General features: G+C 29.4%; 2 protein-coding genes across 2 annotated transcripts; both read right to left on the bottom strand.

Moving 5' to 3' along the window:
- Nucleotides 1-10,050: 10,050 nt before the first annotated feature.
- LOC114373936 lies at nucleotides 10,051-16,281 on the bottom strand. Its single transcript, XM_028331515.1, has 9 exons — nucleotides 16,087-16,281; nucleotides 15,210-15,361; nucleotides 14,882-14,969; nucleotides 14,051-14,285; nucleotides 13,073-13,168; nucleotides 11,743-11,840; nucleotides 11,463-11,588; nucleotides 11,234-11,323; nucleotides 10,051-10,534 (listed from the first exon to the last, which is right to left on the bottom strand). The coding sequence occupies exons 1-9, from the start codon at nucleotides 16,150-16,152 to the stop codon at nucleotides 10,406-10,408; spliced, it is 1,080 nt and encodes a 359-aa protein (XP_028187316.1). The 5' UTR covers nucleotides 16,153-16,281; the 3' UTR covers nucleotides 10,051-10,405.
- Nucleotides 16,282-19,845: 3,564 nt separating this feature from the next.
- LOC114374527 lies at nucleotides 19,846-22,452 on the bottom strand. Its single transcript, XM_028332184.1, has 2 exons — nucleotides 22,210-22,452; nucleotides 19,846-20,312 (listed from the first exon to the last, which is right to left on the bottom strand). Exons 1-2 carry the CDS (start codon nucleotides 22,390-22,392, stop codon nucleotides 20,121-20,123), a joined length of 375 nt encoding a protein of 124 aa, XP_028187985.1. The 5' UTR covers nucleotides 22,393-22,452; the 3' UTR covers nucleotides 19,846-20,120.
- Nucleotides 22,453-23,062: the final 610 nt, after the last annotated feature.

The raw sequence follows: 23,062 nt of genomic DNA, 5'->3' as shown, positions 1-23,062 counted from the left end.
TCTTTCACATTTTCGGACGCAAATAAAATATTTCTATAACAAATATTTGCAAGATTACAAATTAATCTTTTTGATAAAAAAAACAGGGTATATATATATATGCATAATTTTGAAAATATTTTTAACTTACACAATGTTAAAATTATTTTTATTAAACTATATTTTTTCTTTATAATGTTTTAAAGTTTAGTAAAATTATAATAAATAGTGATGATCTGATGGATATAAACCATCCCTAATTAGTGGTTGATTTTTATTGGCAGTCCAAAATGGTAAAAAATTTAAAAGCTAACTCGTTTTTTTTTCTTTTTTTTTTGTGACGGAAACGTCGTTTCTTTCAACTAGACAGAAATGGTTACATTCAATTGATTTTAAAAATTATGAGATGAAAATGATTTTTTTTTAATAATAAAGAAATCAAATGAACAAATTAAATAAATAAAGGGACCAAGAGAGTAATTTAGTCTTCTTTTCTTTTTTCTTAATTGGTTATGTAAAAAGTAAAAAGAAAAAGTATACATATAAAAAGACATTATTGCATTCCTAATTTATATATATATATATATATATATATATATATATATATATATATATATATATATATATATATATATATATATATATATATATATATATATTAACTTATGCTTGTATGTTACATTGATTAATTGAATATATATTAACTTTTAAACATAAGCCGTTTTAAAGCATGCATGAATATGCTAGAGTGACCCATGCAATCGCATTAGCGTCTTGCTAGTTTTGAAGAAATTAAACAAAAAAAAAAAAGAATATGGGAAGACGAAATGACTCATGGAAAAGATAAAAGATCATCTTCCTTCTTTCAATTGATACATTACATATGATTTTTAACAATATTTTTTTTCTAACACCTATTAAAAATGTTATTAACAATTACATATGTAGTAGTGATAACTAATATAGCATGAAAGGGAAAATTTATGCGCTGCTGGTTTATGGTTTCGGTGCATGCCGATGCCTCGCTGTCGATTTCAGTGTACATATTTTTTTCTTTTCTTCTTTTCGTAAGCCAGTTAGAGAACATGATTTTTCTTACCTAATTATATATGATTTACAAGCTTATTCATCACTAGCTAGTAATAATGTTATTCACACAAAAAAAAAAGCAAGTAATAATATTGAGTCTGAGATATTTTCCGATCTTAGGCTGAAATGTAAATAGCAATGGCTATGATTATAGCCTCAAGCATTCATATTATTAGCAGCATTGTTTTATCTTTCCTTTTTGTTTCAATATCTGCATTACTTTATCCACTTAAACTGACCCTGCTTGTATGTTTCTAATGATAGTGAACATTGATTCCATGCCTAAAATCTGAAAACCCTTCATTATTATTTATGTTACGTAACCAAAAATAGTTTATATGTAATTACTAATTGAGTTACAGCCTTACAGGAATCACATGACATGATGAAACACGGCAATACAAATTATATATACAACCAATTACAGCTACCACAAAGTGTCGATCACGTGAAAATAATGTAATATTTCGGATCAGAAAAAAGGAAAGCAGCCCCTCCTTCAGATAATTAATTGGAAACTTTTAATTCTTTTAAAAATAAAATCATATTTATATTCTTATTTAATTTAATATTTTATATGACAAGTTGACAACTACCGAAAGAAAATATATTATTACTCTTTGACCGAAATTTCAAGGTACTACCCGCTTATCATGGCAAATTACACAACTCCCGAGTTCAGAGGTGCAAATCCAATCTTGTTAGACTGATTCTCAGTTCTCACTGATAGTGCCTACGTATTGTCACTTCTTTTTTTTGTTAAAATGTTTTTATTCCTATAAATGTCTAAATTTTGTTAAATATATACCCTAGAGAGTACTGAGTAGTGGATCATAAAACATTCGAGCTCTAAACCCTAATAAAATAATATTATGCGTGCTGCATTATGCGCCTCTTTGTCTATATAAAAACGTGCATGTCCATTCACTCTATTTGTCTTTTTAAAGGGAAAAAAAAAAAGAAACACGTGAGTGCAGCAATAGAGTGGTCTTCACTTCAATTGAAGGACGCATAGATGGACAAGTTTTGATTAGGGGGCACCCTCGAATAACTGAGTACAGTTCAAGTTTCCATGAAGCTGTCTGTGTCAATTGGGACATGAAAATGACTGGTACTAGTATAGTGAAAGATGTAATTTTGTCACGTTCCTTAAACAGTGTCACGTGAGAAGCAGTAGCCTTACTCACTTCTCTTAACTGGGTTAGGAGTCAAAACTTTCAAGATATTATTATAAGAAAATCCGATCGATTACAAGCGTATATATGGTACTAATGGTAGATAATATGGCAGAAGAAAAATTATTCCAAAATAATGAGTTTGGTGAACTTCTGAAATAATGTCAAGAGAAACATAGATTAATTGAAAACTATTTTATTTAATTTGTCCGTAGATAAATAAATCAAGTTATTCTTTATTTGACAAAAGTATTTTGATTATATGTTAGTTCACAAGTCTTTGATTTGATCCTATTTATATTCAGTATTTGGTTATGAATGAAATAGTATGAGCATGTTTCTATAAAAAAGAAAAAAGAAAACAGTGCCACGTGCTATTATATTAATAATGATATTAACATATACTCCAAAATGTAAAAATATAATTAGAATTTATTAAGAAAACATGCTAATTACTTTATGAAAAACACTTGGATACTTTTTTTTTTGAGACGCAAAAACATTTAGATATTATTAAATGTTAATAGTTAAGTTATTCCAGAAACGTTTATATGTTTTATTAATTTTTTAAACAAGTCTGCATAGTTTAAAATTTTTTTAATGACATTTGAATACTTCTAATTTTTTTTAAAAAATCCTCATATAAATGTATATTAAATTTTATAAAATTATGGAAACTTATTTCAAAATGAAAAGAAAATAGAGATATTCGATTGTAGTATTATTTATCAAATACACTCTTAACTTTCTCTGAAATTTAAACGTGTTTCTAATAAACGAAATATTAACACTTATTAAGGAGTAAGGATTTTTTTTAAAAGAAGTAAGGAATTATTTTAAAAACGATTCAAAGTGTAGACACTTTATTAAAAAACTTAGTAGATTTTTTTATATAAAATTTCAATTTTTCCATACATTATGAAATAAATTTAATCTAACATATAATATTCTTTTTAAAATGTAAGTAAATATTGACTATAAAATTACATACTAAGTTATCTAAAATTTAATATCCATGATTGAAATGATATCAAATTTTATCGAGAGTTTATTCTTGATATCCACTTTTACGCACATATCTAAGGGCATTGTGAAAACTTATTGGATCATATAATGGATATAAATATATATTAATGATCAAAATTAAAAAATTATTTTATAACTTATTTATTTTTAAATTTCAATTATCACACTCAAATATAATCTAATAATTTATATTTGTTGTATAAGTTCTTAATTACGCGGCATACTCTGTCTCCATCTCTTTATATATTTTTGTCATTATTATCTCTATATTATATGGATAAATTTAAATATAATTTAACAATATTCTGTAAGGATAGTTTAAAAAGAGAGAAAATATGATTATTATAAACGATTAAAATTTGTAGCGGAGAAAAAATCCCGGCTGCAGAGGAATACAGAGGATCTGAGCTCCTTAAAATCCCTTCACCATTTCAACAGTGTCCGTAATACACAAAGATTGTTGACTTATTGAATACAAATAATCATTCACCTTTATACTTAAGGGTATAATACGGTACGGCGATGGCAAATAAATATTGTCATCTGTAAACTAAAATACTTTTTTTATGACGTAAGAAGTTTTTGAAACAGATGAATCATTAAGGTAGATCATATTATTGTGATACACATTTCAATTTTTAAGTATTAAAATAATATTCTTTGCAAGTGTTATTCTTTTAGTGATAAAATACTTATGAAAAATATTTTTTACACTTATTGTTTGAAATTATTTCAATGTAAATAATTTATCTGCTCTTCGATATAATGTATTTATGTTGAATAAGTTTTTTTAAAAGATTTTTTATCACAACAATTTAATATAGATATATTAATTATTTAATTATCTTATACATCGCCTGTAATTAATTTAGTTTGTTAAACATTAATAAGTAACTTGCGCATTAAACGAGTATTATGGTTTTTTTAATGAGGGGTTTATTGCCCAAAACTAAAAGCCAGGAGAAAAACTAGCTATCAAAAACAAATGGAGGAATAGGATCGAGGGACATTAAAGAATCTAAGTAGACTCGAGTTAAATATTTAACCTAGATTTTGTACTCAACCCAATGAAAACCATGATGAACCTTAGGTCAAAATAAGAGCTCAAAACAATCCATCATAATAATAATAATAATAATAATAAATTTGGGTGTCCACTTTTCTAGACGTCTTTATCCTTTAATTGCATGTACTTATGTCATAACTAAAGCTTTATCTCTCAATTATATACTTCTACTTTTTTATACAATTTCCTTCTCTTTCTTTTGCTTTGTGTTATATTAAAAATAAAAAAAAATAAAAACAGTAGAAGCACAAGTGTGAATTGATATGAATTGATTGATACGACTTATACATGAATTGAAGGGGATTCTTCCTTTAAATTAAAATGAAACATAACAGTGCATGCTCTGAAGGGAGCTAAAAATTGAAAGGCTCATAAACGTGTTGTCACCCTTTGAATTTTTTATTTTATTTTAATTTGTATTCCTGATTTTAATTATAATACAGAAAGAATGATGAAATTGCGTATTGACTATCATTTTATCCTAGGTGACAAAAATAACTTCTTTCACATAAATACTTTTTTATCTACATTATTTTGAGATATAATTTTTTAACCCATTTTTATAAAAAAGCCAAATTAAGAAGACAGACGTTTCATTATTGGAATCTAATTTATGAGATTGCATGTCTCGTTGATTAATGATTATAGTTGTAGACTATTTTAAAGCTGCATAGCCTGCAACATTACACTACAAATCTACAATGATGCTCGAGACATGCATACGAATATTATACAGAGTACTTTGAAGTAAACTCGTGATACTGATAGTTATCCGGTGGACCAATTAATAGCTTTAGAACGCCTGCGAGTTCTGCCACGTCCCAGAGGGTTATTTTACTGTTACAGCGTTTCCCATTCTATGTTGGAATTAATTATCACAGTTACAACTTCTGTTTTCAAATTAATTAGATCAACTATTACAGTGGTAAAAATAGTAATTTATAATTATTTGATCCAGTCGTGATTAAATAAGGTTAATTAATAATAAGTAAATTCATATGTATTGTCAGTCTTGTGAATAATATATAAGCATAAAATTATAAAGAAATTAAACAATTTTAAAGTAATATGAAATGATTATTACATATTTTTAATATAAACTAATAATAATAAAAACTTATTGGAATGCAAGGAACAGTTACTTGCGATATGATAAAAAGTTTTCTGAATATTATTCAATGGTTCAAAAAATATAATCCATCTTAAATGTTATAGGCTAATTTTAATAAATAAAAAATAAAACATAAAAAATATATTTTAAGAATTACAGATATTTCCGAAATAAGTATAGAAAGAGAAAATATTTTCTTAAATCAAAGCTATTTACATATTTACAAACTTAAATTGATTAATATATAAATGCTGGTCATTCTTAACTCGTAAATAAGCTGCTAAATTTATTACTACCGTATAATTAAGCTCTTAATTTGCCAACGAATGCCCATAAAAATGTAGGCAATCGTACAATCGTTACGTTATTAATTCACTATTCAATGTCTCCTTCTTCCTGAAATATCAGTTTTATCTAAATGCGTTTTGTTCTCTCATGTTAAACTGGATTATGAACGATACTAATGACCAATTTGTTGTCACAAAACAATTTCACACACCTCAATACTAATATAGCGCAATTTTCATCAATGGCAACTCACGAATCCCTTTTTGGCATAGCCTTAAGTTCTACCTTATAACTGATCGAGCAACTATGTTTTATTAAAATCGTAGATTTACCAAAATAGAGAGATCAAATTTGTATTCAGTCCTTTATTTATTACTTCTTTAATTATATAATAACAAGGTTTCCACCCCAGAAAACACAACAAACTTAGATTAAGTCTTCTATCTGAACCCATATAATCTGTATTAGTATATGCCTGTTTCGTAAATAAACTTCCATCTCTTTTAAATAAAAATCCTTTTCCAAGTGTGGCTTTGTGATACTCCAGAATTTGATCATCGTTTTCTTGAATCATGCATGAATTTTATGTGCTAAATTTGATTTGGGGTGAGCCAAGTGAATCAACCATTAATCTCTATTAACATTCAATTCGGTCTAATGATCAACCTTACTAGTATCACTTACCACTTCATTACCCATTTTATGGTTTTGCTCAAATGGAACAATTGGAGGAGGGTTACACCCAAGTTTGACTGCCTTTTTTAAGAGGATCAATAGCATATTCTCCTTGAAAGGTGAAAATGCTCTGTTTTAAGTGAACTACGTACCTCATTCCCCACAAAATACTTTTCTTTCCCAGGGCCCTTTCATCCCTATCAATTGAATAATCTCTTGTTATAATAATATCATCGACACACATCAAGTATAATATAATTAACCTATAAGTACCTTATTGTGAATGTTTGAAAAATTGAGTGTACGATCTTCTCGACTTAACTTATAACCCAAGGACACCATTACTATTTTGGTAAATCTTACAACAAAATAAACATGAGGTGCCTGTTTTAACCCATGTATACAAGGTCTTCTTTATTTTACTCACCTTTTCTAGTCATTACCCTCATAATAACAACTCCCGGGAAATCTCCATATACAAGATCATCTTCTAAATCTCCATGCACGAAGGCAATTTTTGACATCAAATTAGTGTAATTTTCACCGAAAGTGGATAACAAGAAAAAAGTATAATCTGCATTGTATTGATTTTTGTTATTAAAGAAAATGTCTCTCAATAAGGTAATAACCAATGGCATATGTTTCAGTGTATCCCTCTGTCACTAGTCTCACTTTGTAACGACCAAGAATATTGTCTAATACAGTATAAATTCATTCGTCTACACTCCATTGGTCTTTTGTCCTCTTGTCTCTCAACAATCAGCCAAATTCCATTTTTTTTTCACTGCTTTTATTTTCTCATTTTTAGCTCCAACCCAGTTTTCATCCTTTTAGACTTCTTTTGTCGATGTTGGGATCCTCACACATTCAATGGCTGAAATGAAGTTTTGATGCTGCATGCAAGGATGAGCCAATGAGTACTGCTTAAATATTGCAATCAGCAAGTTATTTCGATGATTCAGACTTACTGTGTCTTTTACTAGTTACAATGATAATTCAAGCCTTTGCGCCTTTCCTTTCTTTATCATTAAACAAAAAATCTCCAATTAGCTATACATATATTGTAGTACAATTTTTTTTTAACTTTATCCAGTCACAAATTATTTTGGTAAATTAGTTGATTTATATAACAATTGCTTTGAAAATCGTACCTGAAATACTTTTTATCAATTGATAGTGTAAATTTTTTCATTGTACTAAAATAAAACTATTTTTTAGTGCCTTTTTAAGAGATACATTTTAAATTTTGATTATTTTCTGAAATAAATAAACTCAAACAAGCATTAATATGCAAATTAATGCAGACTAAGTTTATTCAAAATTTCAAATCTACTATATATAAAACTAATTTAAGTATGAATATTTTTTTAGATGATTGTGTAAAAACTATACAATATACTGCCACATTACTAAATAAAAAAAAAGACAATACAGTACTCAATAGAATAAAAAGCTCCCTGACTTCCGGCAGTTGGCGTGAGAACGAAATGACGGGCATCTATTATGTACACTTTGGCTGCATGGCACTGAATTTTTTGTCGTAAAGCTCTTGTTTTGAACTGCACATGGATGATGGTACTGTATCTATCTGCAGGTGTTTTATACCCTTATTCCTTTTACTATTATTTTATCTCAGTATATATAAAAAATCTTTCATTAAATCAATGTTACCTCAACATACTATAGTCTCCCTGACATAACCTCACACTAGCACACCTAATTAGAAACAAATGCCTAAATTTATGTTTTGGCACGTGGATTGCAAAACTAATTTTAAATGAAGATAATTTTAGTTAAAATTAATTAATTTATGTTTAGTTTTTTTAAAAAAAATTAATTGTAAAATTTAGTATTTTTTTTTATCTAACACAATATTAACTTAGCGTCTACATGAACATCTTTTGTGCAAATGGTACTATGTACTGAAGCTAGGCACATCTTGTGCTTGAGTCTTCTTTATTATTAATAAAACTTGCTTCTTGGCTTTTCAAAAAAAGAAAAAAAAAATACATGAGCATGTTTTGCCAAAATTCATGTCAAATGAATAAGATTGGTGCAGAAGCAACTAATATTTGATTCAGAGTGATTTTGGATAATCTAATGTGAATCCAAAGATGCAATGAAGTTAATTACTTTCAATTTCAATAAATTATTTGAATAATTTTCTATACAATTGATTTAAAAATTATTTTATATTTAAGTATAATACTTTAAAAATGTTTTGCAAATAATTATTTTTTAGTTAGTAAAAAAGTGTTTTTAGAATATAAATAAGATACTATACTTTATAATTCCATTATCCAAAATAATTTTACTTAACCAAAAAAGTTATAAAATCAAATCTACTGACCAGACATTTTTTTAAAGTATTATTTTGTCTAAAATCAATTCTACCTACCACAAAATGATTTTATTCAAAGGAATTTTCTATCCAAACACATGCAAGCACTGTGCAAAATTCAATTTGCGCAATACAACGCGAGTAATGCACTATTCAAACAAGCACATGTTTTTAGTGGCTCATCTTCTCTCCTGTACTGGGCAGGTCTAGTAACCGGAAAGGATCGAGTTCCTATTTTTAGACCTTCAAAGGTGTGTCTCCTATTAAAATTTATATTTTTTAGTCTCTTAACTTTATAAAATATTTTTTTAGTTTTTCATGTAGTAAAAAATTGACACATATTGTATATTCAAATCACAAAAAATAGTCAATCCAAGACTAAAAAAAGATTTCATGAATTTTAGCAACTAGAAAAACAAATTTTAATTTTAGGTTTAGACAAATCCCAAATTTTAGAAAATAAAAAACATATTTAAACTTTTTTCCACATTGATCACAAGTTAAAACCTAACATCTTGTACAAATTACCTACAACTTTCACAACTAAACTGACCCTAATGGATTCCTCCATTTATTTTTCATTACAAATTACAAATATATTTTTTCCAACATATTACAACTCATTCATTTAAGAGTTGTAGATAACACTTTGAACAATAACAAAAAAATATTTTGAACAGCAAAAAAATACTATCTAAAATACTTTAAGAACAAAAAATAAAATAAATACATTTGTAAAGACTAAAAAAATAAATAAAATTTATAAAGATAAAAATAAAAAAGCTAAATTAAAAGAAAAATAAGTATTTAAACCATTTCTATATTATGATCTAATTATAAATTTTCATATGGGATAACTTTAAAAATTACATTTGAAGCATTATTTTTAATTAATTTACAATGCAATTTACTCTGACAATAAATGAAAATTAAACTTTTAAAATTTTGATCCACCAAATAAAATTTTATTATAGTTGTGCGCACTTTTTTAGCATGTATATCATTCTTTGAGAAAGTTTATTCCGTTAGCTCTAGATTGTGAATTCTCAAACTTCTAACTGTCACAATGTCATACGTAGCTTAAAAAGTAACATAATTTTTGAAATCTAGACAATGAATTACAAAATGTAGGGTCTAATTTTCTTTTGGGATCACAATGGTTAAAATTCCTCTACTGTATATTAGTATGTTTCACTAGGGGTCGATAAAAAGGGAAAAAGTATTCTACTCAATGTAATTAAGATGTATAAATAAATTAATTTCAATAATAAATTTTATATAAGAAAATGTCAAATTTATATGAAACAAACATCCTCTAATCCTCCACCTAGTCTTCAAATTCTGCAAACATGCGGTATTAATCATGAACCTGCCATTTGGCTGGCTTTGAATAAAATAGAACGGCAGGTCCAAGGTAATGCATGCATCACTTTTAACTACAATTGCATTAATCTAAGGTATTTTATCCGACCAAATGTAACCTTCTCATATTGTACATAAGCAACAGCCTCCAAACACAAGGTTTGGAAACACAGAATCTAACAAATGACACCTTAAAAAAATAAAATGGTGAAAGGAAAAATTGAAGGTGGGGATCCAGTATTCGATTACTTTAAATGGCTCAAGGTGGCACAATAATAATGACTCTTGTACTCTCAAGACACCGGAGCATATTCTTGGATGGTTGAAGCCAGTTTATTTCGATCATCTTCTGTTTTCATCCGGATCAAGAATGTACGTGCAACAACACTATCGTTATCTCCACCACTTCCGTCAATATTACCCTACAATATTCTCAAGTTTCACAAACGATTTCCATACGCACGAAGCACGCTCAAATAAATAAATGAGAAGGTGAAAACCAAAGAATCTTAATCAAGGGAAGCTATTCAAATAACAACCATCTTAAAACAACTATGCATTAAGCGTACAAACTTTTTGACAAATAAAATAAACACCTGGAGAAGCTAATATTAGCTTATTAAAAAAAGGACTACTTTCAGTTGTTTTTTTCAATATTTTATTTTATTGAAACTGAACTTTTAAACATTTCAAGAACAGACACTCTCTGCATTTTCCTCCCTAGAAAATTGATAAATAATTACAGTAGAAGCTGTAGAAGCACCAAGAGCAAAACTAATTGCTCCATCATGGTAGAAACCACATTGAAAAATACAGACTATACAGCTAGTGGCGGAATTAAAACCATTTCATTGACATAGGAGTGAACTTAGGAACAGATTAGCCAATGGGATAGAAGCCTAGAACACCTGATGACATTGGAAATCATCCCTTTCAGTTATTGTAGAAAAACTGCATGCTAGTCATCCCTTTCACGTTTCCTTTCTATTCTCAAAACATTCAAGGCATTGTTAATCCTATACAGTGGTTTTTCTATTATGGCGATATTAAACTTCTTTTTACTATCTGCATGCAAGCTGTCCAAAGGTATTTAGCTAAATTGCAATATTTCAGTGCCTTACCGAAGTATGGAATATTGTGACAAGAGAGTTTTTCTGCAGATTTGTCTTGATTCCTGGATACAACAGGGCATTGAGAAGAATTTTTCCTACCTGCAGTATAGTTAACAGAAACGGAAACAATAAGTGAAGTTCTCAATTAAATAACTAAGACTACAAATTACATTTAGATTGATCCCCTAAAAACATACTAGTATATAAGCACACAGAAAAAAAGGTAAAATGAACAAACCTCATTTCGAACAACAATTGTAGGTTTGGACTCTTTGGTAGCCTTGCTGACACCCTCTTTGCATTTAATAGACAGTTGGCCCATTCCTTTATCTTTCCATACATCTTTATCTGCTGGATCACTTGACTAGACATACCAAGGATAACAGAAAACTATCATTGAGATGAACATTACAAAATCAAGCTGAATTGAAACAAGAGCAGAAAAATAAAAAAATGCTGCCCCATATCTATACTCTATAGTGACATATTCAGTATAAAATTAACCTATTAAAAAATACCTTCACATAAAGCTTGCACTTTACTTCATGTACAACTGCTACACCTTTCTCTTCTGACTTCTTAACTGATGGGCTGCTAGGCTGCTCCAATTCATTTTCTGAGACCAAATCAAGAATATTATATTAATCATCCCCTAAGTTCTTTCTGAGACAAGTTATATTTTATAAATGTCACGAATATAATTAAACATAACTAAGGTAGTGCAAATATGGGCAAAAAAATTGGCTATTTTGAGCTAGTTTGTTTAAGCTTATAAAAAGTGGTTTAGTGATATAGCTTTTGTATAGCCTATTTTTTTAGCTTATGAGAAAAGCAATACAACATCTTTTTTTAAAAAGTTTTTCTTTTTATTCTTTTGAAGAAGCTCATTAATTGATATAATTTTTTTCAACGTACCTTTTAATTAGAAAAACACTTTTTCTTTTAGAAAACTCAAACAAACAGGTAATTTATAAACATGGCAAGGAAGATTATTTATTGCTTCCATGTTGCTGAGCCACAATACAAGGTCAAAAGTAACAATGAGTAATATCTAAGGCTCACCAATCAACTTGGCATGAGCAACCAAAAACATTAGCTACTGAAAGTAGTATGTAGAAGAATTAAAAATTCAAAGAGATGCCATTTATTCATGTTATTCCCAAAAGCAGGGAGCACCCTGCCCCCTCCCTGCAGTTAACGTTACCATTTTCTCCAATAAAGATTATATGGACAAAAATGTCCCTTTTACCCTGAGTGAAGTAAGAAATAAAGTAGTCAAAGGAGAAGAATATACACACCCTTTATTGCTGTTCCAGCAGTATTTTAAAGAGAATTTTATTTTAATAAAAAAAGAAATGAAAGAAATAAGATTACTCAGATTTGACAAGATAACAGGTAACAATGAAAAGACCAGTATCTGAAGTACTCAGTTCAGTTTATAGGGATAAATAACTCAATTGTTGTATCACTCCTTTCCTGTTTAGTAAGAGTTTCTTTCACTATTCAATGGGGTAAAAAATTCCATTTTTGTCTCACAAAAGCTGCATATTTAGTTATGTTCTTTCGGCTTATAGGGTATCTTTCATCAAAAGCATTGCATATTGAGCGAAAAAAAGGTTATCATACATCCATATAATAGCACGCATCTATAGCCAGTCATTAGTTATCAACACCATCTACCACCAAGAAAAGGAAACAACCTTCATTTATAAACATATAAATAAACAAGAATAACTTGGACAATAACAGACATCATCAGAAAAGGTCACAATCAGCAAAATCACAATACAAAGTATAATTGCTAAAAGAAATAAAGGCAAGATGAAGGGTCTAGAATTGAATACTCACCACCGTCTACATCATCTGAAGCATTGTGGTTAGAGGGAGCCAAACTTTGATTAGAGGGGGGCAAACTCTGATTAGAGATAGCCGAACTTTGATTTCCTAAAAATGGAGAGATGGAAAATTAGCAGCCAATTCCAAAAGTGATATAATTTACTGCCTAAGTTCAAGGTATATCATTGAACTGGATAAAATAAATAGCAAGTCAGTAAGATTATTATGCATGTAACATTAACTTTGCTAACCTTCATTTTTAATTGTCAAAAGGTTTTTTATTTTACAAATTCAAAAGCAAATGCAATATGAAGTTACAGCAATTATGTGAGCACCTGTAGAGGGTATAGAGAATTGGCTTTGCTTAAAAAATGGCAGGACTAAAAATCTATCAAAAATTTATAGGGACTAAAAACAGGATTTCAAAATATTTTGAGAGACCAAAAAATATTTTATACACACACATATATGTAAATGTATGTATATATGGGATACATTTAGTGAGAACAATTCTCATTTTAAGAATGTGAGAACTATAAGTCATACAATCACACATGGATAGTCAAGACTCAAGATTAAAAGTTAGTTAATGGTCACATCACCTTGTAAGAAAAATCATGTGCATTTATGTTTTAATCTTGACTATTCAAATATGATCAAATGGCCTATATTTATTATTTTATAAGAATATTATTCACGGACTTGGTGAGTGTTTAGTTCAGCTTTTTTTTTTTTTTTTGAGAAATAGTCACTTTCTTTTTGCTAGATTCTTGAGATAGCTTTTGAACAAAAAAACAATTTTTTTTTTTGGGGGCCAGAAGGGGAGACTGTTACCAAATATGGGCTTAGATTCCCCTTGAGTGGCACACATTGAAGCACCAAATGCAACCAGTCTAATTTACCACCAATGTGACCTCATTCTAGAGTTACTTTGAATTATGAGAAGAAAAGTTATTGGGTATATTTTTTTAAAAGTGAGAAGAGACCTACCAAATCCAAAAATGCCTTGACTGTTTGAAAATAATCCAGGGCTCCAAGAACTAGTAAAATTTGTAGCAGTACTAACAGGAGTAGACCCAGTTTTTTCTCCAAAAGGTTTATTTTCTTTGTTTATTACTTCAGGCAAGAGCTTTTTCCCAGAAAAGGCAACACCAGCATCAGCAGCCAAATTTTCTGCCTTAGTGGCATTTGCTTTGAGCCAGTTGACAACATCACTAAACTTTTCCTGAAATAACACAACTTTACAAGGTCAACTTTTTCCAACTTTGTATATGCATGATTTGCACCTTTACTTGGAGTAGTTAAGCAGCAGTAAAATTCCTAAGAAAAAAATGAGCATCCATGCTAAAACTAGCTCAAAGAATAAGAGGAGTAAAAAGCTAAGGGCATTAACAAGCAAAGATGCTCCAGTACAGCCTTAGCTGCTATCCCAACAATAAATTGAAAAGCAGGTAACAGGTTAAAGGGCTTATATCATAGATAGGATGCCCAAAACAAGAAAGCATTTATACTTGCCCTTACTCACATAACAGACTCTAACTCTTGGTTCAAACAGAAACGTTATTATTATTATCATCATGGATAGTTACTTCTCAAGTAGAACTTCAGTGTTTTCATAAATGTAGGCATGCCTATGACTCTGAGTATGCATGCATCTATTTCACTGCAGCATGCAAAGCCACAAAAGTAATAGTACTACTAGATATGGGATCAGCTACCAATAAAATGGTACCTTCAATAACACATTAATTGAATAAAGATAGTAAATTACAAATACAAGTGATATATGATTTTAGTGAATTAAACCATGAAGGGAATTACCATAATGCTTGAAGCATGATCTAAGTAATCTCTGACACCATCTTCCCAAAGCTCATCAGGATGATTCTTTAGTTGTGTTTGAACCCAACTGGGAGAAACAGACAGCATAACAAGGAGAGAAGTTATGCAAGAGCCAACGTGGCATTTATAACAAAAGAAATGCAAAATCGGTAGCTTTTATTATATCAAGACAAGATGCTGTATAACAACAACTAACAAATAAGCCAAACCAAAAGTCCAGAACAAGATATCAAATCTCATTGACAGAAAAATTGAAATGTGGAAATCAAGCAAAAGAAAAACTGTTGACAAAGAATAAAAGATGAACCTTGCAAACTGGGTATTTAAAGCTCTCACATGCTGCTGTGATGACTCCGCCCGTTTCATATCCAATGGTGGTGCTGCCACAATTGGTTGTTGAGATGGTTCGGCCCTATGGATATCGAAGAGGGATCCTTCCATTATTCTTTTATTCCGCAACTACATCATGATGACAAGTGAGGAACAATAAGGACAAATATTCTTTCTCATACAAAATACTTAAAAGGGGTGTCAAATCTCATCGTCTGACATTGCAAATTTCTGTTTGGCCTCCAAACTCAACCTTTAGAAATTACTTTTTCTTTGGGACGGGGGTGTTTACGTTACAGCAACAGGCATCACTCAGCGTCGAACACTTACAGACCAAAATTCAACATTGGAGTAAAGACAGGCATAAAACTTAAATAAGAGTACAAAACCATAAACACAAAAGTGCAAAATATTAAACAGAAACGATCCAGTCTTAATTCCCACCACACTCCTACAATACTGAAACTAAAAACTTCCGAGGTTGATTGCCAAAGAGGGTTAATAATCGCAAGCACGTTTGAAATAACGAGTTTTCTAAGCGGCTATCTACTATTCTCCACTTCCAAGCTTTATTGTTCTTCAATCTATTGCCAACGATTACTGAATTATAAAATAAGGAGACACTCTTAGAATGCTAATCACAAGCATCTCTTCGGAACCCATTATGCGGACATACAACGCTAGATAAATTTATAGAACAAAAAAGAAATAAATAAGTATGATTCTCATAGTTCAGAACGAGCTCAGGAATTTTATTCTATTCAAAAATGGGGGAAAAAGTTGAAGGCAGAGTACATAGATAAAAATGAATGGTCCAAAACGACAAAAGCAATTGCGTTAACTGTCACACTTACCCCCGTTTCGTTGGTATCGACCTGGTTGGGTTCCGACGCGGCCAAACGCTTCGAGCCTTTCATCATCGATTAGGGGAATTAGGGCTTTGCAGTAATTATTAACGGTTATGCTTATGCAGATGCAGAAGCACAAAATCCAGCGTATGAAGGAGACACTGGAATTGGGTGAAAAGCCTACTTTTTTCTGAAAAGTGGCACTTTCAGAAACTAATAAAATAAAATAGTACAAAATTCCAACTATTTTCTCAAAATTAAATGATACCGTTGGATGGAATGGGGAGGTTACTTTCAATTGAGACCGTTTGATGGACCTTGATTAGGGTTTTTCATTTACACCGGAAACTTCACATGGAGCACGTGCTGTCCTGATGGCATGTGGACACGAGTGAGGGCCACATGCTAGGCCTTGTTTAAGCCCAATAGGAAATGAACTGTGAACTGTCCTTTGCCTCTAACTAAAATTCCATCCAATTAAACTCATAACAAATTGTTTTAAATCGATGGAATGGAATTTTTAGTTTGAAAAAATATTTATTAGGGTGCGTTGGTTTTATGCATTTGATTATATTTTTATAAATAATATTTATGGGAATTTTATTTTTATTAAAGATGTTTGAAAAATATATATAATTCTCCAGAATATTTCTAAATTTATTTTAAATTAAAAAATATTAAATAAATAGATAAATGAGGCAGAATGAAATAAAGTGAGAAATTATTTCAATATTTTCATAAAAATATAAGATTCTCATCTTTTTACATGAAAATATAAAAAAGATAAAACATGTGTAATACGAATTTCTAAGATTATATTATGTATAAGAATATTTTTTTATTATCTTCTAATAATTATGAGAATATATATTCTTATATTTATATTTTTATTAGATTCCCTTAGACAAACATCTCATATCCTAAAATCTTACATTAATAATTAATTCTTCTAACGTATATTGGTCATAAAAATATATTTGGCTATGTTACATTATAATAGAAATAAACATATGCCAGGCACAAATATTAAGTTTACACTCTAAGTTTTTTTATATATTGTTAGGATTTTTAATTATTTTCTATTTTTAAATTCAAAAAATAAATTTAAATAAATATTTTAAGAGTAATTTTAAAAAAAATATTCTTCATTTCAGTATTCATTTCCTTGTGATCTATATATATATATGGTTGAGATTAGTAACTCATTTACAATCATTATATATATATATATATATATATATATATATATATATATATATTCAAACAATTTATTGTAAATAGCATTTTTAAGATACTATATGTATTTTTTAATTAAAAATAAAAATTGAAATAAAAAATTCTCGTGGCCAAAATAAAAAAATAAGAATTTGGTGTATTAAAATGCTTGTATCCATAATCATATTAATTATAAAATTTTTTATGAAGTTCTGATTAAAAAAATAAAATATATTAAATATTATATTTTATAATTTCGCTCCTATTAAACCGTGGCTAGTAAAGTAATAGATTACGTATATCCTTTTCTTTCTCTTTCTTTTTTCTCTACTTATATAAACCCAAAATAAGGTATACGTTATATTTAAAAATAATCCCTGGAATCCCCTAATATGAAAGGTGATATATATGTGTGTGTGGAAGCTAATGTTTGTAATATATGGATTTCTGTATACCATTCTTTTCCACATTTATATATAGGTACAGCCGTACAGGGGACAATAGCCTATACATATAAAAGAAAAACAACTTATTTTCTCTTCGTGTTGAGAGATACTGAGGAAAGAGAGAGAGACGGGTCAATATTGGTCTGCTTATATATATATAGGTAAATCAAATATTTACAATTATATAATATTTTAATAATATTTATTTATATTTTAAAAATTATAATATACATCAAAATAAATTTATTTAATAAAATATTAAATAGTTTTTAAATTTAGTTTATTAATTTTTTTTTTAATTTAAGACTTTAACAAGTGATACTTAATATATATATATATATAATTAAGCACAGGAAAAAAGGTTTAAGAGTAAGAATTTGTCTATAATACTTTTATAATATATTTATTTTTCATTATCCATTAATTATTTTAATCTTTTTATACTATATAAAAAAGTTTGAATAAATATAAATTTTTTGGTTCGAATACAATTTCACAACTTTTAGCTACTGTAGAACTTGGGTAAATATTTGCCCTTCACGCTGTTGCAGCGTACAAGTGTACAAGCCACCGGAACTCTTGTCTGCTTCCATTCTCACACGTTTTATTGACTATTCTAATTTCTAACATTACTTTTTTGGTAACCTGGGTCCAATTGTCGTTTGTTCGGTTTACTATTGAATGTGATACTTTAATATATTTTCAAACTCGACTGTTGCCAAGGAAAACCATAGCCTTCAAATTTATTTACTTATACATTTACTTTATAAGTCATATATAAAATGTTACTTAATTAGTTGTTAATGTAACCATATTTGTATTTCACTTATCTAAAGTAAGAATAAGCATGCTCCACGTCCTATTAATTTAGTCCAGCTCAAGATTGATTTTGGAGACTTTCAGGTTTTGAAGATAGACCAATGCATTTTGAGAACGTATTCCAGTTATGTTTTGAATCGTACCAATTCGGTATTAATAATAAAATATTTTTATTTAATAGATAATATTTTTGAATAATTATGTATTAATAATAAATTCTTTTTAATAAATTTTATATATTTATTCAATTCTACAATTTAATTATACTTTTATACCAAGGGGTCTAGTTCAGTGTTGAGGGACGTGTGAGCATTGTAAATCTTACGTATTTAATTATTGGAAATATACGATTGGTTGAATAGAAATATAAGATTGAAAAGGTCACGGATTAAATCACTTTTACTAACAAAAATTGACATTAATATTTGTCAATTAAAAAAACGTGTTTAATTCTTACTAATAAAAAAAAACTATGCTTCTATACTTCTAGAAATTGCCATTTTCTTGTGGATTTTACTGTATCTATTACAAAAATATGATTACTTTTCTTAACGTTGAAATGAAATGTGTAGAAATTTTTATTTTTCCTGTAAATTATAACACTAATTTATATTTTTAAGAAACATTCAATGTTTCCGGTGGATTTTCTACATTTTTATTCGTGAGAACAATTCACAAATAAACCTACAAATTTGAAAACATGTTAATGCATTTTGTATAACGAGCTTCAAAATATATCTTATAAAATTCTTGCAGATTTGCCACACCTCTTATGAAAATTTGTTATGAGACTTAATTTGAATATTTGAAAATTTATGAGAATTAATTATAAACAATTAAACTTAATAGAACCAAAATATAATTAAACCAAGAAGTTGAAGAGATAAGCCTAGATTAGGCCAATGCTCATAACAATCTTGTGTTGTTCAAGACAACTCTTGAGAAACCATTTATCACTTGCATATGCAAACGACAAATCAAGTTAGATTTTTTTGAAATTTACAGCTGTTACTAATACAGTATATTTGAAGAATTTGCCTAACCAATGAAAATGGCATAGCTTTTAGAAGTATATGGTAAGCTCTACCAAGTAGTAGACAAATGGCAACGCTGCCGAGGCTACAACAACCATATGAGAGTTGAAAATGTAACTAATTCACCTACCGCGTTGGTGGAATTATATTATATGTAAAAGGTGAAATGTGAATGGACTGTATTTTATCTCGGGTTGATGCAAGTGCAACAACAGTTATAATCTCATAATTCCATATTACACGACAAACAGTTTAGGCCGAAAGCATCCAGAAGTCTGGAAAATGTTTATATTCCAAAGAGAATACTAGATCTCTATCAAGAATTTGGATAAATCAAATAACATAAGTATAGCTAGTGTAGTCTTGTCTGGACAGAATCATGGACATCAATTTCCTCCTAACCAAGAAGAATTTAATGCTTAAATAAACACATACAACAGTAAAGTAGGATTAAACGCAGATTAAACAGCAGCAAGTTCATAGTTAACTGGAGAAACGTATATTCACAATAACCGGAGATCTGCAACTAATTCATTTTTTTCTGCTCCTTGTTTGCCTTGGTGTCAGTTTGTTCTGGAATCGGTTGGATTCTCACATAAGGTTTTCTGGTTAAAGTTTCTCCTCTTAGAGCAGCAACATAGCGGTCATTCGTATCCTCTTTACGCTGTAGCTCTCCCAGGTACTCTGCCAGTCTCTCTTTATTGACTTGCCCCATCATCTGATACATAATTAAAGCAACTAGATTATTAGGACTTTCACCAAAGAAAGAAAATCACCTCAAAGAAACAAGTGTAAACTTGGCTGTTAAATTCAACTTAAAAAGTTGGTAAGTTCTCAGATAAACTGCTCTTGTATTCCAATCCAAAGACCAATCAAGTTGGTTATAGATGTAGGCTTAAAATGATCATGCTGAAATATCAATATGAAATACAGAAAATGAAGAAAATAAAAAAACTGAGCGGAGTCACAGTCATAGAAAACCATAAGATTTTGTTTTTGGAACACATAAAAATGTCTCATTTTAAGAAAATCCTACACAAATAATTGGATGGAAAGTTGCCTCCCAAATGATGTACAATGTGGGTTACATTAACCATTCACCCAATAGTTCTGTATTCTTTATTGCCTCACACCTGCTGCAGGCTCCACAAATATATTTTATGTTGAAGGAAGCATGCCCTTTTGCAAGGAAATCATGCATAAAAATACCAGTATAACATGGTTCATTCTATGTACTACGGAGTAGAAGAGTAGTCAAAATGAAGTCAATGTCAATTGAGTATTTATTGGACTTCGACATGCCATGAAATCTGAAGACTAGATTTTGAGCTAAACAGTACACCATGAAGGTGCACAGTTGTTTATTGTAATGGTCACAAGGGGTACAGGTCCAGATTAAGAAACACACAACACAGAATGAAGGTAAACACCACCTCACAGCACTAGACATCAGGAACAGAGATTGAGGCAGCCCACAAATGAAGCACCCAGGTGTTGTACCTGTATCTGATACTAATATTGATACAGATATGATATTTAGAAATGTATCCATAGAGAATAATCCATTGTTTTTTTCAATTTTATTGACTGATATGTTTGGGATAAGGCTCCAATATTTTATATAGGACTAAAACTACATGTGGCTCTATGTTTTCCCTTATATCCTTAAGGCAATAGTAAATAGTAGGCAATTACATAGAACCAAAACTTGCTTTGAGTAGGACCAATGATTTTGTTGACATTTTTGACAAAGGTTGGGAGAAAGCATGTAATTTGAAACATGTTCATAGGAAAAGAACATATTCTGATATAGTAATTAGTAGGCAATTACATAGAGCCAAAAAGTGTTTAGTAGGACCAATGATGTTTTTTTTTTACATTCTGACACGTGTTGAGGAAAGGCATGTAATTTTGAAACACATGGGGAAAAAACATATTCTAATATGGGCAATGGAAAGATGTGTAACAAAGGTCTTTGTCAAGATCACAAGCATTGTTTTTGTAAGTGATCACCATCCACTGATACAATTATGTATTACAGAGAAATAAATGATCAATATCTCTTTATAGTTTATAAATATTGTGCATTTATCAAAATTTATAAAAGTGTGTCTATGCTGTATCATATTTTCATTTTTTTAAGAGTTTCTTGTATCCCTATATCTATGTTGAATCAAGTATACAGGCTTCACAGTAAACCTCTTTGCTTAGAAAGATAATAAATAAAGAAAATGTAAAACAGAATCAGGAAACCTGACACCCCACAATCCAAATGATTGTTTGTGCCTTCTCCCTCCTCCATTTCCCTATTTAATCCCTCTCCCACCAATAAGCCCCTTATTCATTGCTCCCTCCCTCAACCCTTCTACTCCACAAGTTTAATATTGTGATCCACATGTCTCATAAGGGCTAAGGACCTTCTCCAAAGAACAAAGTAATCAATGCAATACATATAGCAGCACAAATGGCTTGACCCCAGCCAAAACCGCTATAGCAGTATATATAGTGGAGCAGCCGCGAAAATATATACTAAATTTAAAAAAACGTAGTAACCCTAATCGTGATAGTTTCAAGCAAATAAATAATAGTTAAAAATTGAAAGGGGGAAGGAATACCAATGATTCGGGACGGGCATTTGTGCGAAGATGGGACTCAAGCTTCTCGTTGCGGGTGTTAGTGAGTTGCATGACACCATAGCCTATGACGCCAGGAACGACGCCGCATACGGTGGCGAATGCAAGGAAGAAGGGTTTCGATTCGCGGGTTCTTCGCACAATCCATTTCCACGCCATCACCATCTCTCTTTTGCTCTCGCCGCCCTTCTCACTTTCCTAAACCTTTTTATATATCTGCCACTTTTTCTTTTTCTTTTTTTCAAAACAAAAAATACCACCAGTGTGCTATTTTGTTTTTAGAGTAAATATGCATTTTGGTTTCTACAAAATTTACATGAAATGATCAAAAAATTGTCTTCTTAAGTTAATTAATCGGTTGAGGTTATAAAAATAAAACACTTTCTTCTTTCGGTCATTTTCCCTATTTTTGTCTTCAAAAAATTATTAATTTAATTCCTAAAAAATATTACTAACTCAAATTAATCCCTTCAAATCTTCAGTATTTTTTTTACGAATAAATCTTAAGTCAAATACATGAAAAAACTAAATTGTCTTGTTCAAAACATTATTCACACCAAATATGAATATCTCTTCTTTCAAGAATTCACATTGATTTATTAAGTTTTGAGAGACTAATATCTTTTTTTAGACTCAATCCTAATTAATATTTTAAGGACTATTTTTAATAATTATAAAAGCATTTTTTTATATGTGTATTTAATGTTTAGGTAGCATATTTATTTTGTTTTGTTCTTTTCCCTATTTATTTTAAGGAATATTATTCACATGTATAAAGGTAAAACTTTACTCTTACAAAAACAAAAGCATCAAATAAGAATTCACCTAATAACGC

This window comes from Glycine soja, chromosome 11 (genome assembly GCF_004193775.1).
Source record: "Glycine soja cultivar W05 chromosome 11, ASM419377v2, whole genome shotgun sequence".
Lineage (NCBI taxonomy): Eukaryota > Viridiplantae > Streptophyta > Magnoliopsida > Fabales > Fabaceae > Glycine > Glycine soja.
This window is presented reverse-complemented; position numbering and strand designations above follow the sequence as displayed.